The sequence below is a fragment of the Capricornis sumatraensis genome, chromosome 4 (genome assembly GCF_032405125.1).
Source record: "Capricornis sumatraensis isolate serow.1 chromosome 4, serow.2, whole genome shotgun sequence".
Classification (NCBI taxonomy): domain Eukaryota; kingdom Metazoa; phylum Chordata; class Mammalia; order Artiodactyla; family Bovidae; genus Capricornis; species Capricornis sumatraensis.
Window position 1 is genome coordinate 163,313,072 of NC_091072.1, and position 20,946 is coordinate 163,334,017.

The 20,946-nt window shown below is 62.7% G+C and overlaps 1 protein-coding gene across 1 annotated transcript in view; it reads right to left on the reverse strand.

Annotated features, from left to right (window-relative positions):
• Positions 1 to 20,366, reverse strand: part of BRD1 (bromodomain containing 1) — a 32,659-nt gene extending 12,293 nt beyond the window's left edge. The window contains exons 1-7 of the mRNA XM_068970126.1: positions 20,280 to 20,366; positions 17,295 to 18,672; positions 7,391 to 7,547; positions 2,985 to 3,116; positions 2,503 to 2,631; positions 1,955 to 2,267; positions 288 to 548 (exon numbers count right to left, since the gene is read on the reverse strand). Of these exons, the coding sequence (XP_068826227.1) occupies positions 288 to 548; positions 1,955 to 2,267; positions 2,503 to 2,631; positions 2,985 to 3,116; positions 7,391 to 7,547; positions 17,295 to 18,672; positions 20,280 to 20,286 (2,377 nt within the window). The 5' untranslated portion in view covers positions 20,287 to 20,366. The remainder of the gene's footprint in view (positions 1 to 287; positions 549 to 1,954; positions 2,268 to 2,502; positions 2,632 to 2,984; positions 3,117 to 7,390; positions 7,548 to 17,294; positions 18,673 to 20,279) is intronic.
• Positions 20,367 to 20,946: the final 580 nt, after the last annotated feature.

Genomic DNA, 20,946 nt, shown 5'->3' on the forward strand with positions numbered 1-20,946 from the left:
TGCTGCCCTGCACGCCCTGGGAGAGGAGCTGAGACGGTCCTCCCCACGCGCAGCCTCGCCGGGTTACCGGGCACCTGCTGGGAGACTGCTCCACGTTCCCGCCCCGGCACACAGCCGTGCCTCCTGGCACACCAGCCCCTCACTCTCCGACCGCTCTGCAAGGCTGTGGACAACCTGAACCATGCTCGAGAAACAAACCTCATTTCACCCCCAACATTTTTAAGTGGCCAAATGCGGCGCAGACAGGACTACCCCAGCCTCAGCCCGGAGTGTCTCCGAGCGCTTACCTTCCTCCGCGGCCTCCTGCCCCCGCGGAGCACCGTCCTCTTCCGAGCCTGCAGTACCTGACTCCGCGGCCGGGGGCTGGCTGTGCTGCTGGCTCAGCTTGCTCCGCAGGACGGCGATCTCCTTCTTCAGCAGCTTGGCCCGTTTGCTCCGTGACCCACTGGACTTCATGGCGCACGTGAGGTCCAGCATGTCCAGTAGCTCCCTCAGCTGCTCCTCCAGGACCATGTGGGCCCTGTTGGCCGGGTTCAGCAACCTGTCCACTGGAGGCAGAGACACGGCCATCAGTCGCCACATGGGCGCCGCCAACCTGAGACCACCTCCCCAGGGACCCCAGGGCCCTACCCTCGCATGGCGCCTACCGGCTGGGCACCACTGGCAGACACAGGGCCCGGGGCCGCGCCCGGGGCCGCTGAGCCCTCCCACCAAGACCAGGCGCCCAGGCGAAGAAAGGCCGGAAAGAGGTCCAGACTCGCCAGGGGAACCAGCTCGGGGCCACGTGCGTCTGAGCCTGAGTCTCAGTGCCAGGTTGTTATGTGGCTTTTTTTAAACTGGACTGCAAAGTTCACAGGTAATTTGGAGTTTGGGATATATTTATAAGAAAAATCCTCAACAAAATAAATTTCAGCCAAACACCAAAACGTATAGAGTAAACTACCTTGAATCACTGAGAAGCGGCTAAGAAACTAAGTGAGTCTACAGAATCTCCTGCAAACAGAACTGGGACAAAAACCACGGCAGCGCGGCCATCAGACACGGAGATGCCTCTGGCTCCACAGGCAAACCTCTCCCTAAAGCACCCGCCTCATCATGAGAAGAGCAAGACGCCAGAACAGGGAGCCAAGTAAGAACGCGCCCTAACAGAAGGCCACAGACAGGGAGGTCCACAGCAAGAAATCCCATCTCATCCGAAGGCCCCTCAGGCAGAGGGCACTACGGGGAGGGGCCTGGGGCCGCCCAAGCACAGAGCGGACACAACCGTACTTCTCGCCCCAGTCCATCCTTTGTGAAAACCTGGGCGCAGAAATGGACGCAGAGACTCACGGTGACTCGTCTGGCCACTTCCTGCAGGGCTGGCACCCCTTCCCAACCCAGAGCGCTCAGGTGGGGGAGGAGGCAGAGCTGCTTCCGAGGACCCGGGAGAGCCAGCAGACACGGCGTCCCTCCCGAGGCCGCCTCGTGAGGTGGGACAGGGAGACCAGCAGGGAGGGCCTGCACCTGATCCCTGATCCCTTGCAAGGGGCTTCCTCTGCCACAGGACGTCCTCACAGGCCCCCAGGCCCACCTGCACACACAGCCCGAGCGACACTGCTCCCTGGTCTGTATCAGGGCGACCTGCTGTCCCACTCGGGCCATGGCTCACGTGCCTCTCAAGTGGGCACCTGAAACGTGGATGCTCTCAGCAAAGATGCGCTGAGGGTAAGATCCACGCTACATGGCACACAGAGAAGGAGAAGCCATTGAGAGCAACCCTGCCGTTCCTGGGTCACTTTCACATTAAAACCACAATAATCAGGTGTACCAGGTCAAAGATAGGATGCGAACACAAGTCCTCACGGGGCTCCTAGGAAACCTCAAGCCAGCGTGCAGCTCGCATCCCGCCTCCTGAGCCTGCACTCCAGCATCAGGGAAAGTGCCCCACCACCTGCTCCTGGACGGCCGTGCTCACCCTCGTCCCAGGAGAAAGGCCGCCGAGGGGCCGGGGGCGGCCGCTCGGGCAGGTGCATCCCCGACGCCTCGTCGAAGCCGACGCTGTCCGCCTGGCGCCGGGCCTGCCTGAGCACCACGCCACCCTGGTCACGCAGCCGCACGGCGGCCCGGTAGAACACTGTGTCCTTGGCGTTGTACTTCATGCAGTTGTCCACGATGAGGTCAAAGTCCTCTTCCAGCTCCCTGAGTGTCCGGTACCCCTGTGCTTCTAGCCGCTTCCGCATTGTGGCAAAGTCCATGGGGCGTTTGATGTGATCCAGATAATCCGGGACCTGGTTTCAGGGAACAAAGCAACCGTTTACAGACACAACCAGAGTCACACACTCCACGCAACCAGGACACCCGTCATGTACATACATACACACATGGGCACACTCCATGCTCACGCAGTACCGCAGGGCAGCCCAGCTCCTCTGGCCGGACACGCACACACTGGGAGGGGTCCTCCACATCCCCTGGGCCACTGCAGACCCGAGGGAGGCCGGCACAGGAGGCGAGGACACCTACCTCCTTCAGGCTCACTGGCTGGGCAAATATGCGGGCCGGGTCCTTCTCCTGCAGCTGGTCCAGCACCGAGCGCAGCAGCACAGTGAGCGGGGTCAGCCGCAGCTCCAAGGCCATCTGCTCCACCTTCACCTGGGGGCCAGTGCACCAGGGCTCAGCGCCCGAGGGGATGCGCCCTCTGAGGAGCCACCTCCCACCTCGAGGGTGCAGCACCATCCAGGGGCCGACGGAGGTCCACATTAAAGGCACAGAGTAGAGTATCCCCCTCCTGCTCACACCTCCTGGGACCCGCTGACCACCACACCCCACCCCAGCCAGTCTACTTCACGGCAGAGATCGGTGTCAGCCCCTAAAGCCACCAGCACCCCTCACCAGAGAGGACCACTCAGAGGAAGCCGGGGCAAGGACTGTGGGCCTAGCACAAGCTGCCCCTTCCCCGGGACGCCCCGCCCCTTTCCCGGGACGCCCCGCCCCCGCAGCCTCACCTGCTCCCGCTTGAGCTTCTCGCGCTTGCGCAGAAGCTCGATGAGCAGGCGGGCGCGCTCCAAGTCGTGCCGAAGCCGCTGCCAGTACTTGAGCTTCTCTTTGGCAGCTTGAATCTCCTCATCGTTCTCTCTCTGAGAAAAAGAATGGAGTCGGCCTTGTCCCCCACACAGACATACACGGGTAAGGCTCTGCGGCTCAGCCCCTCGCCTCCTCCCCAGGAAGCCTCCTCCCGGGACAAGCTCGCCCGTCGCTGGTTCATCTCCAGGCCAGCGCTGTGGCGGGGGTGGGGCCAGGCAGGGAGAGCGCGGGGCCAGGGCGCAGAGCGCTTCCGCCGGCACCCCACCGCCAATGCCCGCACCCCCGGCCTCACTCCCGTCCCTCCCCGAGCTCTGCCCAGGACCTGGGGTCCTCAGAGCCTCCTGGAGGGGCTCAGGGCTGCCCGCCCCCAGCCCCAGGGGCCTACCCTCCCACCGCTGCACGTGCGGGCCTCTCAGTGCACCTGAAGGCTGTCCCACCACAGCTCCTCCCACACCCCCCACTAAGGCTCCTGTCGGGAGTCTGGGGCCCTCTCGGTCAAGGCCACTCGGAAGCCGAGTCCAACCTCACGCATGAGGCTCCCCTTCCCTGCCGCCGCGCCGCCGCCACCGCCACCGCCACCGCCATGGGCCTGCTCCGGCTGCGGCAGCGCAGGCACCGCTTTCCAGAACGCTCCGCACTCAGCCTCCTCTGCCCCTTGAGGCCCACCTCCATCCAGAGCGAGCTGTAACAGGGCAGCCATCTGGCTGCGTCTGCGGCCCCCAACCCCTATCCCAGCGCAAACCCCGAACCCTGGCAGCAAGGAGCACTCTGCTCTGAGAGGATCGACCCTCACTAAGGCTGACACTGTGTTCCAGGACCTCAGGGTCTGAAGGCAAAAGACACGTGGCCAGAGTTGCAAGGCCCCTCTCGCTCTACCGGGGAAGGCAGCAGAGGGGCCCACCCAGGAGGCTGGACGCAGGGAAGGAGCCGGGCCTGAGTCTCCCCTCCACCAGCATCCTCCAGCTCTACCGGATTCCAATCACCGGCTTGTTTTTACGGTATTTAAAATTCTCAGACATCAAACAGGAGTTAACAGTAACATGAGCTGTATAAACAAGGCCAGTAAATACATTAAACAGTGGGCTCAGAAAACCAAATTTCCCGAGAGCACCTGAAATCATCTCTTCCGTCAGTTTGAAACAGACACTGAAAATATCAGCTCGAAGGACGTTTAGCCTGGTGGCCCACGAGACACAGGAAAGCAGTTAAGTCCCCAGAAACCGCTGGTGCCCACCTGCTGCTGTGCCTGCCGCTGGCTGCAGGACCACAGGCCCTGCCTCCGACACAGTGCCCCCGCCAAGCAGGAACCTGCGGGGAGACCTGGCCAAGGCCCACGCCTCTTGTGTGCAGAAAGAAGGGCCTGCCTTTCTGACTCTACACGAGCAGTCTAATTCCTACGTGAAACCAATCCGGGAAGGTTCCATACACTGGGGGAGTACTGCAGTCATTTCTGGTTTCAATCAGCTATCAAGAGAGCTCTGAGGACACTGTCTGCAACCCAGCCGTCATTCACCCGTGGAAGGAGGGGAGCACACCCAGTGCCTAGAAGTGAGACAGACAGAACCCCCCCACCCCACAAGGTCAACACCAACTGGGTCAGACCAGCACCCCGGCTGGGGACAGAGCAGGCCAGCTCTGCAGCGTGAGGACCCCGCACATCAGGCCGACTCCCAGGGCACGAGCAAGGGTGGGAGCCCTGAGGAACAGCCATCTCGCCCTGCCAAGCCGCCAGCAGCAGTGGTGTACACAGCAAGAGGCCCTGCCCCAGCTCAGCAGGACAACCAGCTGTCCGAAAGCCCCCAGAAAGCGAACAGGGGATGCCCTCCCACCACAGGGCGCGTCAAGGGGAGCTGGCGGACGTGAGCACTCGAGGGCGGGTGGGACAGGAGCCGCACCCCCCCCCCAGCCCAGCACATGCCCGCAGGCCCCCAGCCTGCTCTGCAGGACGGAACCACCACGGGCACCTACAGAGGCCAGGGCTCCACGGGCCCAGCAGAGACCACGGAGGGGCCAGACCACTGAGGAGGCAGGGGACAGGAGTACCCAGCAACCGAAGTGCCTCATCCCGTCCAGCCCAGCTCATCCCGTCTGTCTGTCCGTCCCTGACTGGAAGGTCTGCCGTGAGAGAGAAGGGCTGCACCTAGCCTCTCCCAGGGCCCAGCTCAGGGCAGACGCCCAGACACACAGACTAGTGCATCAGGTTAAACACTAATACCAAGCATTTTTAAAGTTTCAAAAATCATCAGAATCACACCAAGTCTTCAACAGTCCGTGTGGAACATGAACGGGTTGCCCCCAAAAGCCAACCTCCGCTAGGAAGGGGTGGGAAGCAAGAGGTAGTACAGCCCTCCCACCTGCCCTGCGATGGGGCACTCCCAGCCATTCCAGGCTGGCGGGGGCAGGCAGACCCCCACCCGTGGCCCTGCGCACACGGGCTGCACCGCTGAGCCCACTACCACCAAGTCAGGGCTGGCCCCTGGTCAAGCCCAGCTGCACCTCCGTCTGAATCTCTGTGGTTCCTCCCAATTCCTTCAGCCAAGAGAACTGACCCTTCTGTTTCCTGTGCGTGAATTCTCCTGTCATTACAAATTTCCCTCATGTGTGGCAACGTGAGGAGAACACGACTGCTCTCAAACCCACATGCTGACCCTGGGAACATGTGCTCCCCTGAGGTGCGGGCAGGCCCCTCACACACCCCAACCTCGGCCCAGGTCTTGCTCCCCACGCAATTCCCCCCGCCAGCCCAGCCCCAGAACACACTCCCAGCTCTGCACTCTGCACCTCCCACTGCTCCGCCGTCACCAGGCTGAGGACAAAGGCCCGCATCTGGCCTCCCTGCTCCCATCTCGAGATACCCTCTGCCTAACTCGCTACCCCCAAGGCCCAGCACCCTCTGCCCTGCCCCCCTTCCTGGAGCTCCTGAGGCAGCACTAAGCCAGCCAGCCAGCCTCAGTCCCCACGGTTCCAGCCCTGCAGCCCCGTGGACACTCCCCCTGCCCACAGCCAGCCCTGCAGCCCACAGGCCCAGGTCCTGACACAGCCCTGACGGAGACAGAACCCCGTATCCAGCGGGGAGGAGGGGGAGTACAGGGCTTCCCCAAGAAAGGCCCAGGAGGGGCGGAAGGTTCAGGACGAGCATCCCCGCCCCAGGGTGGGCAGCAAGACTGGACTTGGCCGCCAGCAGCCCTGACGCTGCACGGAGCGGGCAGGAGGCAGGGGGCCGGGCACCCGGCCCCGTCAGCCCCTCTGTACATGCCCGAGGTGGCTCCGGCCTAGGGCGTGGGGCTCGGCCTCCCCAGCGGGGCGGGGTTGGTGAGCCTGCACAGCTGTGCCTGCAGGCCCCAGGACCGCCTGGCATCCCGGGAGCGGCCCCACAGCCATGTGCTGCCTCCTTCCCTGGAGACAGAGGAGAGTCAGGGGCACAGCCCGCCCCACAGTCGCCCAGAAACGTCACACTCCTCTGATTTCAAAAAGCATTAGAAAGATATCCAAGCTTCAGGCATCTAAGTTTCTCTTTTTAAACGCGCATTCACGTGTGCGCGATGCTGGATGACCTGCCGTCAGCACCGCGAGCCTGAGGAGGCGGAGAGGCAGAGCTCCGTCCAGGCCGGGCAGCAGACAGCCCGGACTCGCACAGGAGCCGCGGGAAGAAGGCGCAGAGCGGGGAAGCAGCGGCTCTCGGGACAACGCGACGGAGCGGGCGGCCGCCATCGCCCGCCGTGGGACCAGGGACCGGGGCCTCCAGCCAGGCAGGCCTGCCCCGACCAGAACGCAGCAGGGGGCTCCCCACGCCAGGGAAGCCCCTGCCAGCCCAGGGGCACCGCGTCCCCTGCACCCCTTGGGCATCATGGCTCATGGAGCCTTCCGGACAACGGGCTGGGCGGCCCACAAACGGCGACGGGAACCGGCAGAGGCGGCCCTGCTGCACGCGGGTGACGGGAAGAGCAGACTCCACTCAGCCCTGAAGCCCGCCCTCAGCTCCAGCGGCGGCCAAGCCCCGTTTGTCTGTGACAGCTCACAAAGATGGCTTCTCCCTTCCTAAACCCACCTTTCAGAAAAGCACCTGAACGTCAGCCAGCCTGTGAACCCGCATCAGCTACTGAGAGGAAGGCACGCGTCCCGCCCGGCCGCCCTTCCTGCGCACGGGTCCCTGACCTGAGGCCCCGGCACACCCACCCCCTGCTCAGCTGGCAGAGGCTCCCCCGTGCACCCCCAGCGGGCAGGGCCAGCAAAGGACAGCACACCGCGGGGCCGAGGGGCACCTCAGACGGAGGCTCCGCCTGCCGCCCCGGCCAAAGGCCGCCTGCCGCCCCGGCGGGCCACGTACCTGCTGCGAGCTTCTGTGGGACTGCAGGCTGGACTGGAGTCTGCGCAGCAGCGGGGCTCCATTCCTAGACAGCCTCTTGAGGAGCCAGTAGCTGTGGGCGCGCTCGACAAACTGCTTCTTCCGCTGAATGGCCACCTGATTCGCAATCCTATTTAATCTAGAACATGGAAAAACTCAGAGTTTAGCTATGAAGCAGGACATGGACACTTTATCACGGAAACTAGAAATGAAGTCAACAAACCATATGCGTCCCCCTGGCTACACCCCGCCCCCTCACCACCATCACCTGCCTCCCGGCTCCGCCTGCCTGCGGGCCGCATTCCCGCCACCACCACTCAGCTCACGCGTCCGGGGACCCCAGGTGTCACCTGCTCTGAGCCCTCAGCTCAAGCATCCAGGGACCCTGGGTGTCACCTGCTGAGCCCTCAGCTCACACGTCCAGGGACCCCAGGTGTCCCCCGTTCTGAGCCCTCAGCTCACGCGTCCAGGGACCCCAGGTGTCCCCCGCTCCGAGCCCTCAGCTCATGTGTCCAGGGACCCTGGGTGTCCCCCACTCCGAGGCCTCAGCTCACGCGTCCAGGGACCCTGGGTGTCCCCTGCTCCGAGACCTCAGCTCATGTGTCCAGGGACCCTGGGTGTCCCCCGCTCCGAGCCCTCAGCTCACATGTCCAGGGACCCTGGGGGTCCCCTGCTTCGAGACCTCAGGTCACGCGTCCAAGGACTCCAGGTGTCCCCCGCCCCGAGATGCGCAGGCTCACACCAGCCTCCCCCAGGTGGGAGCAGGCCTGCAGGATGGCCCCTCTCAAGGGGCCCCAGAGCCCACAAGACAAAAAGCAATGGGACGACTGGAGGCAGAAGCTGCTGGGGGCGGGGTCAGCGCGTCACAAAAGTGCGCACAAGCGTCCCCAGGCCTCGTGGCAGTCAGACCATCGTTTCAGAGACTGTAAAACTCGACAGATTTTAAGAACACACAACGGGACACAAAGGGCTTCACGCCCTCCAGGCCGGCTTCTGGCCCCTGCCTTCACCCCTCCTGGGAACCACGCCTCCCGAAGACAACAAATGCAGGCTGAGGACCAAACCCCAATGGAACAGGAGGCTTCCTTTCAGTACACCGGACATCAACATTTCAGGGCGGAAATTAAGGAATTTTAAAAGGACATCTTCCAAGGAGTGTGATTCCTAAATCATACATAACTGTACTGACATCCTCGGCTCCGCTGTGTCCAAACCCACAATGCTCCTTCTCATTAAGGCAGTTGCTACAGCTCAAGCCTTGGGGCCAAAGGCCACGTGCCGCTCAGGGTAGCCCTGCCCAGGGCCTCTTCTGGCGGCCGAGGAACCCAGCGAGGGGCAGCTCCACCCAGGCACGCAGCCCGGGCAGACAGCGAGCCCCACCCAGCGCATCCACAGGCCCGCCCAGTCACACGGTGCTGGCTCCAGTGGAAGGCGCTGGGGACCCCAGACCCCCCTCTGCAGAGGGGCTGTGTCTGTCCTGGGCACCTAGCAGGCGCCCTTCTGCTGAGGTCTGCCCTCACCCCGCGACTGCCACCTGACTCAGGGCCAGCAAAGGGCAGGCAGCTTAACACGCGGAGCGCACGCAGACATGTGCTCTCACACACGCGCAGCTCCGGCAACAGTGAAGGGCGGCACCGGTAAAAGGTGGACTCGGCGTGCGACACTGGCTAAGCCGCCAGGAAGGACGCGAGGCAGCACACGAGAGCGCACGGGAAAAGGTCAGCAAACCCAGAAACGTGTTCGCGGTGAAGAGCGGTAAAGAGACAAACAGGAGCAGAAAGCAGCGAACAGTGAGCCTTGTGCCTTTAAAGCAGCGCCATTCCCAACAGCCGAGACACACAGAGACAACCTAAACGCCCGCCGACGCGAACGGCAGAGAGGACGGGGTGTGTGTGAGAGACGGCGCTGCTCAGCCGTGAGAAAGGAAAGGGTGACACAGTAGCAACAGTGATGGGGGGGGTGTGAGAGCGAGCGGGAGGAGGGAGGGAATACTACGCAGCCATCAGCAGAAGGGAATGGCGGCGCGGCAGCAGCACAGCCGGGCCTGGAGGCCGCCGCGCTGAGCGAGCGGAATCAAAGATGAACGCTGCGTCACTCGTGTGCAGTCTAAACGACACAGACCAACTCATCCACAAAACAGAGAGAGACTCGCAGGCCTGGCTTAGGGACCAGACTTAGAGTGACCAAAGGGGGCAGGGGTGGGGAGAGATGAACCAGGAGTCCAGGATCAACGCGGAGGACTGGATCTAAACCAGACAGACAGCAAGTGGCTACTGTGCAGCACAGGGGATGGCACTCAGTGTCCCACCATCACCCATCACGGGGAAGAAGGTGAAAGCAGCCGGCAGCTGCATGTCGCTCACTGCAGCCCATCAGAAGCTTGCCACTGCTCTCTCGCTAAGTCATGTCCAACTCTCTGCAACCCCATGGACTGGCTGTAGCAAGCCAGGCTTCCCTGTCCTTCACCGTCTCCCGGCGTTTGCTCAAACTCACGTCCACTGAGTCGGTGATGCCATCCAACCATCTCGTCCTCTGTCGCCCCCTTCTCCTCCTGCCCTCAATCTTTCACAGCATCAGGGTCTTTTCCAAGAGTCAGCTCTTCGCATCAGGTGGCCAAAGTATTGGAGTTTCCGCAAGAGTCCTTCCAATGAAGCAGAAACTAACACTTTCTAAAGCAATCAACCAAACCTCAATTTGAAAAAAAAGAAAAGGGTATCATGGAGACTGAGATGCCAAACAAGCCTGTAGAAAAACGTACCTGGCCAAATCCGAATTACGAGAAAGAAAAAAGCTGAAGTACATTCCTTTAACCATCACCCTAGAAACTGAATGAGCCGTTTAAAAGTTTCCTTACCACCCCCAAAAGAAATAAAAGGAACCCATTTTTCAGAGGAGGTTCACTGTCAGAAAAGGAAATCAAGCCAACCCAGCCCTGCGCTGACTATGGCAAGGCAAGGACACGCATCCAGTCCTCTGGGTGAGAGTCCCGACCAGGCCGGAGAGTGGGGTCAGGCCAGACGCCACACGCACAGACACATCCCAGGGCCTGGGGTCCATGGCCAAGCGCAGGAGGCCAATGGTCTAGAGATCGAAGTCCCAGAAGTACCACTCACACCTGGAGACCAGACTGCGACCCCCCCGACAAAAGACAAGAAACGGGGCCCTCACGCCCTGTAACTCACTCCTGGCTCACTGGGAGGTGCCCCTCGAGAGCAGCCCCCCCAGAACCCCCACCAGGGCTGCGCTCACCACACAGGTGGGTACACCAACCACGAAGGGAGACGGCCACAAGACACGCTCGAGTGACAGGAAGGCCAGGTGGAGGCGCCCCATGACGATGCCAGTGAGGAGGGCAAAAAGGGGCACGCAGGCCACCTCCAAACCGACTCGAAAGTCCAAGAACCTGACGGACGACCGGGGGCGCATAGGAGGCAGGCAGGCACGGCAGGCAGGCACAGCGCGCAGGCTGGCCGCACAGACGCCCCCGGGGCTGGGTGGCTGTGGGTCTCTAGGGGAGGAGGTGCTCCGTGGACGAAGTGGGCAAATGGCTGCTCGGACACCGGCGCGTGAGGGACGGCATGGCTGTGAAGCCTCACCTCGGGGCCATCCTGACCCGGGAGGCCAGCAGTCTGCGCCCCAGAGGTCCCGTCAGTGCCAAGGCCGCAGGGCAGGGGGCAGGGGTGGAGGGATAGCTGCAAAGCTTTCAGAAGAAAACCTCGAGGCCCTCAGGGAATGAACACTTAAGTGAGATGTGACAAATACAAGCCATAAAATAGAGCAAAAACACACACTGAAAGCAGGAGGCGATCCCTGTGAAGGGGGCCGAGGCAGGGCTGCGCACTCTCGCCCGCCAAACCCACTCGGGCTAGCGGAAAAACACAGGCAACCCAAGGAGGGAAAGTCCGCCCAAACCGTCACTTCACACGTGACGTCCACAGAGAACCTTAGGGAACCTGCAACGCGCGGCACCACCGTAAAAACCCTGGGTCTACACAAACACCCAAACGTGCAGATTTGAGAGAACACTATTTCTAATACTAAGTTTTCCATGGACGTTTTTATGGAGAAAACCGTGAACTTTCAACAAACACTGGAGAGGTGATAGTGAGCAAAAGGTGGGCCTTGCCCAGGCCAGGGTGAAGGCTGGCGTGGAGCCGGACTTCCAGGAGGAGACGGACATCTCGGGGACGGGGGGTCCACACAGCGGTCTCCGGGTCAGGGGTGCAGGAACAGTCAGTGATGGCCCTGCCCGCCAGCAGGAAAGACAGGTGTGTGGGCTGAGGACCACAGGGTCAGACGCCGCGTCTTCAGAGCAGACAGACACACGCCGTCCAGACACACCCACTCCAGGGCCGCAGGGCACAGCCCGGGCACGGCCGGGCTCTGAAGCGAGCTGTTAGCTGCGCTGCCAAGGCCCCGGGGGAAGTCACGGGACTGGGGTGTGCTTCCAAGTGACCCAAAGGACGAGGCGGGTGAGGGGGCTGGCCCAGCGCCCCCGAAGCTGGGGTGCGGGGGTGGCGCTTCCGGCCTCACAAACGTCCAGCTTTGACAAGGGCTTCTAAAGACGTGAAGAGCAGGGACGCCGTGTGGGAGACGTGCAATGAGCACAGCAAATAGCCAGCCACCCACAGGCCAGACCAGGGCCCCAGGGAACCGGGGGGAGGCCCGGGGAACCGGGGAGAGGCCCGGGGAACCAGGGAGAGGCCCGGGACCCCAGGGCACGGAGACCGACCCTGCCGACCAGGGCCAGGCCTGCGCCAGGGCCTGCGGCCACGGGCTGCACTCAAGGCCTGCCCACGCCCACGGCAGGAGAGCAGCCACCCCGGCACGAAGGACGGGAAAGCAGGCCTGGGACGGACCCATCCGCATGCGCGGTAAGCAGCCTGTGTCACCACGGCCGGGCTGACGGGCCTGAGGGCTCTCAGGAACGAGTGTCAGCCGACGTTTTTTGCTGCATTTGATAAATCCCTGTCAGTGTCTTTCTGTTAAACTTTCTATATTAAAGTCATGCAAAGCAGGGAGAAAACAGCATTAAAAACCATCCCCTGGGACTTCCCGGCGGTCCTGTGGCTGAGACCCCACACGCAGGGGCCAAGGTCAGGGACCCCTCAGGCCACAACCACGATCCCAGATGCCACAACTGCAGAGCCCGCGCAGCCGGATCCGTTACTTGGTTTTTTAAAAACACCATCCCTCCTCACACCCACAGACAGGGGAGCAGGGCCCGGGCCGCCCCACCGGCGTCTCAGGGAGCGGGGCCACCTTCCCTTCCCAGCCGGCTATAACTCCACGACAGTCCCTGCCCTTTCAGAACAGCTGAGACGGAGGTCAGGGGACATGAGAGAAGCCCCCCCGCCAGCCCCCAAAAGCCCAGAGTCAGCCTCTGGAGGGGCGCAGTTCTGGGCCTTGCTGGTTCCTGGGGCGCCCCCTGCCCGACCGCACAGATCACGGCCGGGAGCCCCAGGGGCCTGTGCGTGCCTCCCGGCGGGACCCCCCCACCCCCAGCCAGGCAGCTGCCTGCACCGGGCGCCACCCCTCAGAGTCCAAGCAGGCGAGTGACAGCCAGCTGGTCAGAGACCCCTCTCCTGAGAAACCCCACCAACGCTGATGCCCGTAGATGCCCGCCTCAGCACCCAGGCCTGCTGGGCAGACCCTCTGAAAACTGCACCTCCCTCCATGGCACTGAGGAGAGGAGAACCCCACGGGGTGGGCACGCCCTTCAGTCCCACAGGGAGGCACAGGCAGTCTAAGGGCGACCCTGATCCAAGGAGGCCAAGCAGGACTCCCAGCCGGCAGGCAAGAAGGCGCCTGGGGAGGCTGGCCCCCACCTGGGAGGTGCACAGGGGCACATGGTCTGACCTCAGGACAGCACACGGGTGAGCCATTAGCGAGAGGGGCCTCTGGCTAAGGGGGGTGATGGGGAGATTTCTCTCCCCCTACTTCTGCAACCTTTTATAAACCCGAAGTTATTTCAGAACAAACACTTGAAACTAATAAAAGGACAAGGCGGGACAGGATGCCGAGGCCAGTCCCCACGGGCACTGGGCCCGTCCCACGGCCCACTCCTGGCAGCGGCCCCAAGCGCAGGGCGAAGCAAAGCGTCCACGTGTGTCTGCCCCCCTCTGCAGAAGCAGACACGGGGACCGTGAGCAGGCACTGCCAGATCCCAGTCCTCAGCAGACACCCTAGGGGCCAGGCCCACTGCGTCCCCAGGATGCCTGGCCCGCCAGGGGTCCACACGCCTGAGGGACACGGGACGCACCCCGCTCGGCGCTGGCTTCAGCCCCAGACACACGGGAGCCCGAGAGAGGCGCTCAGAAATGCCCAAGATGCGGCACAGGCACCATGAAGCGCCAGGCTCCCCACACTGGGCTTCACTGACTCTCAGTGCCCACAGGCTGGCGTGTGCCCAAGCCCCACCCCACCCCCAAAGGCCCTCAGGGGCAGACCCTGGAGCTGGCCGCCAGCCCCCACACCCCCACCCCAAATTCAAGTACAGGGAAACCAGCGAAGTCACGGGAAGGTCAGCACAGACACGTGGCACCCACATGGTGCAGTCCCCCAGCTGTGCGCTCGCCCAATGGGGCAGGGGCAGACTCGCAGCTGGCTCCCCGCACCACGGCCACGGTAGAGCCCGCACTCCCGACCTGGGCTCTGTCAACAGCCCCTCCCCAAGGACCCGGCTAGGGGCTGCCTGGCGGCACCCACACGCACAGGGCACCCAGAGCCGTGCTCCCACCTGCGGGGCCATGAAGCTCCCCCGTCTCCCCAGGCCACAGCCCGTCAGAACTTTAGAGATCGTGATAGAACAAGCTGTCAGAAAAGAGGGCAAACAAGACTCAGGCCCAGACTCCTTGCTGCTACATTCAACAAGCATTAAGCACGTGAGCCCAGCAACCCGAGCCCCCGCCGTCCAGCCGGCCCCTCTGGGGTTTCAGTCGCGTCCTCTAGGGATGAGACGCCGAGCCCCCACCCTGGCGAGGGCCCCGTCAGGGCTCGTGAGGCAGCATCCACAGCGAGCAGCAGCGCATGAACCGTCCGGGCGGCCACGTGGGCCTGCCGCGGCCCCTCCGCATGCCCAGAGCAGCACCCACAGCACCCAGAGTGCAGACGACCTGCAGCTCCGCAGGAGCTTCACTCACCCAATGACCCCAGAGACCCAGAGGCTCCAACTCCACACGCCCCTTCTCCGGGCCTGTGACAGTCCTCCTGCGGCTGCCTCTCCCGCCCTCTGCCCTCACGCACAAGGCAGAGAAAGCGGGTGAGGAAGCAGAGGCTCTGAGGAGGACAGCACCACCCAATGACAAGGCCCCCTTCACCAGACGGGCGGCACCAGCGCAGGCGGCAGAGAGGGCGAGCGACCGCTCGCTCTCCTTCCGATCTGACGTCTCGGGTCTTCCCCAACTTCAAACGTGCCGCTTCTACGTCGGGGAGAAAGTCCCTCTAACTGAAGAACAGGGGACAGAGAGGGCAGGCAAGCAGACAGGCACAGCTCCCGAGCTCGCTGCAAGCTGGGCCCTCACGGCAGCAGGCCCGGGAGGCCAGGAGGGCCCCAGCCAGGGCAGCGCTCGGCGCTCCCCAAAGAGCCAATGCCGCGCCTGGCCGCGCCCGGAGCAGCTGCAGGGCTGAGCCACACAGCCAGCCGGCCTAACCGCGGGCCTGGGGCTCTCGGACCGGAGGCAGACTCGCTCAGGGCACCCACACCTCTGCCCTGGGGTCTGTTACTAGACACCAAGAAAGTGACCTTTGTAGTGTAAACATGCTGCAAGATGAGAAAAACTAAGCAGACCGCCTGCCTCTTGCTGAGAGCAGAGGACAGTCTCAGAATCAGTGTTTCTGAACTATCTTTTTCACTTGCAAACAACTTTTTAAACCACGCAAACTACAAAGCACTCACAGTCCCCGCCACCACCCCCAGCCTTCTCAGCCGACCCTCCCCTCAGCCGAGTGAGGGGCCTCCTCTTCTGAGACCTCCGCAGCCGGAGCCTGAGCCGTCCTGGCAGCAGCTCTGTCCTGTGGCTGTGGAGAGCGCGGGGTTTCGCCTCCAGTGACCCCCTCTAGGGCCTGGATCCTAAGGCCATACCGTGGACCACAGCCTCAGGAAGAGAGCAGTGGTCGTGAGCTTGGGCCTCCCAGCCGCCCCAACACCCTACACGCTGGTCTGACGTCAGGGTCTCTGCAGACTCTGGGCAACAACTACGGCAAGGCCCACAGCTATGCACACTCGCCCAGGTGCATCGCTGACCTCCGCTCTGAGCCAGGGAGGGCAGGGCAAGGGCCTGTCACTCCTCCGCTTGGCCCCCATGAGGCGGCACCTCCGACCCCAGGAGCCCATGCTTCCCAGCCGCGCACCTGACCCTCTGGAGGATGGATGGGCAGTGGACACCACATGGGACTGGGCAGAGGGCAGCACCTTGGACTCCTGGCTTCTCGATTTATAAAGTCGCAACTTTTATTTACTTTGATTTTAGTAAACCTGAAAACTTTGGGGTCTTAAACAAAACCTCGATATAAATCCTATACTTTCCAACCCTCGGGTAGAAATGCAAGTGAAGTCAAAGTGAATTCGCTCAGTCGTGTCCGACTTTCTGCGACCCCGTGGACTCTTGCATACCAAGCTCCTCCATCCACGGGATTTTCCAGGTAAGGGTACTGGAGTGGGTTGCCATTTCCTTCTCCAAATGCAAGTGAAACTGTCTTAAAAAGTCAGACCAACTTATTTGCAAAGAGACACTTGGTTTTACCAGAAGTCTTCTCCAGATAAGAGGAATGATAAGTGCTTTCTATTTACTGTCTGAATTTACTGACTCTGTTATCTACGTACTTCTCTCCCCTTGGACACTTCTAACTCGTAACAAACACCCAGGAAGTGCCTGCTCCTCGAGCACAAGGCAGGACGTCCCTGGCTGCGCCTACCACATGGGCCGCCCTGCCGCAGCCCCCTGAACCGCTCTCCCTGCCTCTGCTGCTGATGGGAGGTCCCAGGGCCCCGGGCCCTCAACACTGGAGCCTGTGTTTAAGGCTTTCCCAAACCACAGTGCTCACAGGTCTGCTGAGAAATTCCCCAAGCCACTTACCTGGTGTTCCCAACAAGAGCATTTTTAAATCCAATGAAATAAAAACAAGTCAGTAGCCAGAGAGACAAGCAGAAGGGGGCAAGTCTAGAGATGAGGGTGGCCGGCAGGATCCTGACCCACCACCAGGACCACTGGAGAAAGAGAATCCCATGCTGACCAGGCGATGCTCATCTGAGAGAAACGGTTGGGAAACCAGACAGCCCGTGCCCCGACAGGAAGGCAGGCATAGTCTCCCGCCAGGGTCCCCGTCAGCCCCACTCTCGTCTCCACCGTGTCTGCCTCACCCGGCCACACTGCCTAAGTTCAGCAAATCAAACATCCCACCAGGGAACTCCCTGGCGATCCAGCGGGCGGGAGTCCGCCTCCCCGTGCAAGGAACATGGGTTCAGTCGCTGGCTGGGGACCTGGGCCCCCGCATGCTGCAGGGCAACGGAGCCCGCGTGCTCAGGGCCACACAGCACAGAGCATCCTATGCACTGTGGTTAAGACCCGAGGCAGCCAGATAAATAGATGCGTGCGTTTTTTCAGTCCACACAAGATCCCCAAACGCTGCCGTGAGCACAGCGAGGAAGGCAGAGAGGGCAGCGACCCCTGGGCACCCGAGGCGGGGCTGCGGCCAGGCGAGTTCGGCCCCGGGCCTCGAGGAGACCAGACACACACACGGCCCCGCCTCAGACCCGAGTCTCTGACAACAGCCACGCTCCCGCCAAGGGCAGCGGGAACAAGGCCCCCGTCAGAGGGGCCGTCAGGGCCGGGCAGACGGCACGTGGCGGGCCCGCACAGACCCTGCGCCCCCTTGCAGCGCTCACCTCTGCGGGGGGATGTAGGGCGCACACACGGGTGGCAGGGCCGTGCAGGGCTCCCGGGCCGTCTTCTTGGCCTTCTTGGCTTTCTTCCTGACCTTGGACGTGGACCTGACCGCTTTGACCGAACTCTCCTTCCGACAGACACCGTTTTTCATCTCCACGTCCCCGTAAATGTTCAGAGGCCTGCGGGTGCAGCCGGGGGGTGTGTGGACGTCACAGTAAGCGGTCTTCCTGACGGAGAAGGTGGCGGCGCCGCCGGCCAGCTCCTTCACGGGCTCCATCTTCATGTAGAGGCCGGCCCGCTGGGCGCACGTCACGTGGAAGGCGGTGTAGCAGTTGGCTTTGTGGCACTGGATGCAGGCGCCCACGCCCTTCTGCTTGCAGAGGTAGCAGGTCAGCTTCCAGCGCGCGGGGGGGATGTTCCGCACGCCGTCGATGGGCTCGATGAAGACGGTGTTGGCGAAGCCCACCTCGGGGATCCACAGGGCGCACACCACGTGGCCCCAGCGGTCGTCGTCCGTCTTCTTGAAGGCGCCGCCCTTGTTGGGGCAGAGCACGCAGTCGGCCGGCCGAGCGCGCGACTGCAGACAGTGGCGGCAGAGCCACTGGCCCTCGGGGATGTAGGGCACGCCGTAGCACTCCTGGTGCACCGCCAGGTTGCACATGTCGCAGAAGAGGATCGCGTTGCTGTTCTGGCACTCGCCGTCCATGCAGACGCAGCACACCGCGTCCTCGTCGATCAGGCACTGCTGCTCCCCCTGCTTCTGCTTCTCGCAGTGCGAGGCCTTCTCGAAGCGGTCCATGAGGAACTCGAACACGCTCTGCGACACGGCCGACACGCAGTCGCCCCTGCGCTTCTCGTTGACGATCTCCAGCCAGGCGTAGTCCTCCTCGTCCATGTCGTACTCCACCTCGTTGTCCAGCTCCTCGGCCGACTTCTCCACGAACTTGTAGTACACGGGGGGCCGCCGCGGCGCCGACGGGGGGCTGTACTCCACCACCCGCACCTTGGGCTCAGGGAGGGCGCTGGCGGAGGCGGGCGCGCCGTGGGCGCTGGGCGGGGCGTCGCCTTTCTTCTTGACCCGGTTGTTCTTGTGCCGCTTAGTTCTCAAGCACACGGGCGGCCGCTCGCTGTTCTCCTTGTTGCTGTTGCACTCGCTCATTTCCTGGGCAGTGAGGTCATCTTCCAGGATGATCTCCAGGGGGTCGAAGATGCTGATCCTGTGCAGGCGCCCCTCAATCTCGATCTCCACCATCCTCTGGGCTTGAGCGTAGGTCAGGGTCTCTCGTGTGGGGGAGTGCTTGGTGCTGCCGGGGGAGGAAGGGTGCCTCGCTGCAGCGCGATGACCTCGGCCTTTCCTCCTCATTTGGCACTGACTCCCTGAAACAGACAGACAACACGTGAGCGCCATGCAGAAGACAGGAGAGGCGAAAACCACCCAGCACATGTGCGAAGAGCCAACCAACTGGCACTAAATCCAAACACAACTCCCAGGTAACCTGCCCGAGGCTCCCAAAATCACTCATCCTGGACTCACGCAGGCACCTCAACAACCGCCCCCAGCCACTGCCACCAGGCCACTGCCCCCCAAGGGCTCCCAGGACCAGAGCAGAAGGCAGGCAGGCAGGAGGGCCCCCAGAGGCACACACGGGGACAAGTCCCTCCGGAATGCTGACGCCCACAGCTCACCGGTCGTCTTGGATCCACACCCCTCGCGAGTTCGGGTCACAGTCCCGAGCCCAAGACAGTACGTGCACAGAGCTGCACTCCTGCAGGCTCTGGCCACTGCCTGTCCCCCGCTGCTGCTCAGGAGAGGGCCCTCAGCCCTCCACTGTCGCCATGAACACACCCTGCACAGCCACGCTGAGGCACAGGCCACCGCCTGCGCCAGGACCCATGAGGGCAGCCCCATACTGGCCTGGGCAGGCTTCACCCTAGGAGACCCCACCCAGCCCCTGCAGGGCCTCAGAAGTGGCCACCGCATTCCAGCCACCTGCCTGCCCCTCAGGGACCTTCTCGCTGCTGGCTTGACCACAGTGCTGGGCCATCATCCTGTCACAGTGAGGGCAACCCAGAGATCCCCTCGCCATCCACAGAGTGCTCCTCCTCTCTACTGGGTGCAGCACAGGCTCAGGCGCCTAAAGCCTTGGCCATGGAGACTTTCGAGCACTTGCTCTTGTCAGACATCCACCATCGGCCACCAGCAAGTTCTACTTCCAGTCTCCCTCTCGTGACGATCCCTGACTCTGGTCCAGCACCCGCCAAGCAGGGTGACACCTTAGGAACTGATGACAGTGCCCTCTCCCCACTCCAAACCACCACACGCCACTGACAGGAAGCAGAGTGGTGCTGACGAGACTGGCTGACACTCGTGCCCGAAGGCCCCCCGCTGGACAAGGCCCTGGGGAGTCGGCCAGGAAAAGGCGCCATACGGCGGCCTGCGCTGTCACACCTGAAAGGAAATCGCAGCAGACCCAAGATGCATTCCTTGAAGACAGATCCTTCTGACTGTGGTTTTCCTTCTCTTTCGTGAAACAGAAATGTTTCTGTGAAATCTGACAAGAATGCCCTACAAAGGGGAGCCTGAGAGCCCGTGGGCAAACCAACCCTAACCCACCTGCATCTCCACATCCCAAGGGGCCCACAGCCCTGCATTCCTGGGGTGCAGTCAGCCAAGCTGCCCCCCAGCTGGCCCTGGCCCTGCCAGCCCTTCTGGGGGAGAGGAGCAAGTCCCCCTACTGTCAACACCCCAGCCTGCAGGAGGGCCCCCAGTGCAGCCAGGGCACAGCGTGCAGCCTCAGGGGTCCTTTGGGGTGGGGCAGAAGCCACAGCTGGTTACTCAGCAGAGGAAAGGCAAACGTGTAATTTTCTCCTCCAGAGCACAGTACCAACAGCACTAACCATAACCAGCTCTTTAAAACCCACATGGTCCTGAAGTGACCAAGACTTTGTATCTGGCCACTTGCTATAAGAAGGACAGCACTTACTGGTCATGGCAGCTCTGCAATCTGAAAGCTCGATGGTGACAGGGACAAGAAGGCGCTGGTCACTCTGCAGACCACCTCACCAGGCCACCATTCCCCTACACCCCAGGCTCCAAACCTCCAACCTCCGTCCAGCTGGAGCTTCCGTGCAGGACAAAGGTTCCCACGTGGAGGCCATTCACAGACCCTCCAGACCCTTCTGATAAATGCCGCCTGAAAAGCCCTGTGGCCACAAGAGAGGAACGCGGCACCCAAGACCGGTTCAGCTTCCAACACCGCCTTTCCCGCCTGGCCCTAGGAAAGCCACGAACACTCTCGCGCAGGGGCGGCATGCAGCGCCGCCCCCGCGACCCTTCTCGGGCGGTGGGCGGCTCCTCCAGCGGGGCCCGCCTGTAGCGCGTGCCCCGTAAATTACAACCAGGTCACTTCTTCCTGGGGGCCGGGAGGCCGCCCGCCGCGGGCGCGGGAGGGGGCGGCCGCCCGGGTCCGCGCGGCCCTAGAACAGGAAGTTTGCCGTCCGGGCTCAACAAGCCCAGCGCGTCCGTTACATAACGCGACCCTCGGGCAAACGCTCGGCCGGGGAAGCCGAGATCCCGGGCCGCCCCCACCTCGCCGGGCGGGAGGCGCGGCGGGCAGGGCGGCCTCGGCACCTCCACAGCCCGGCCTCCCT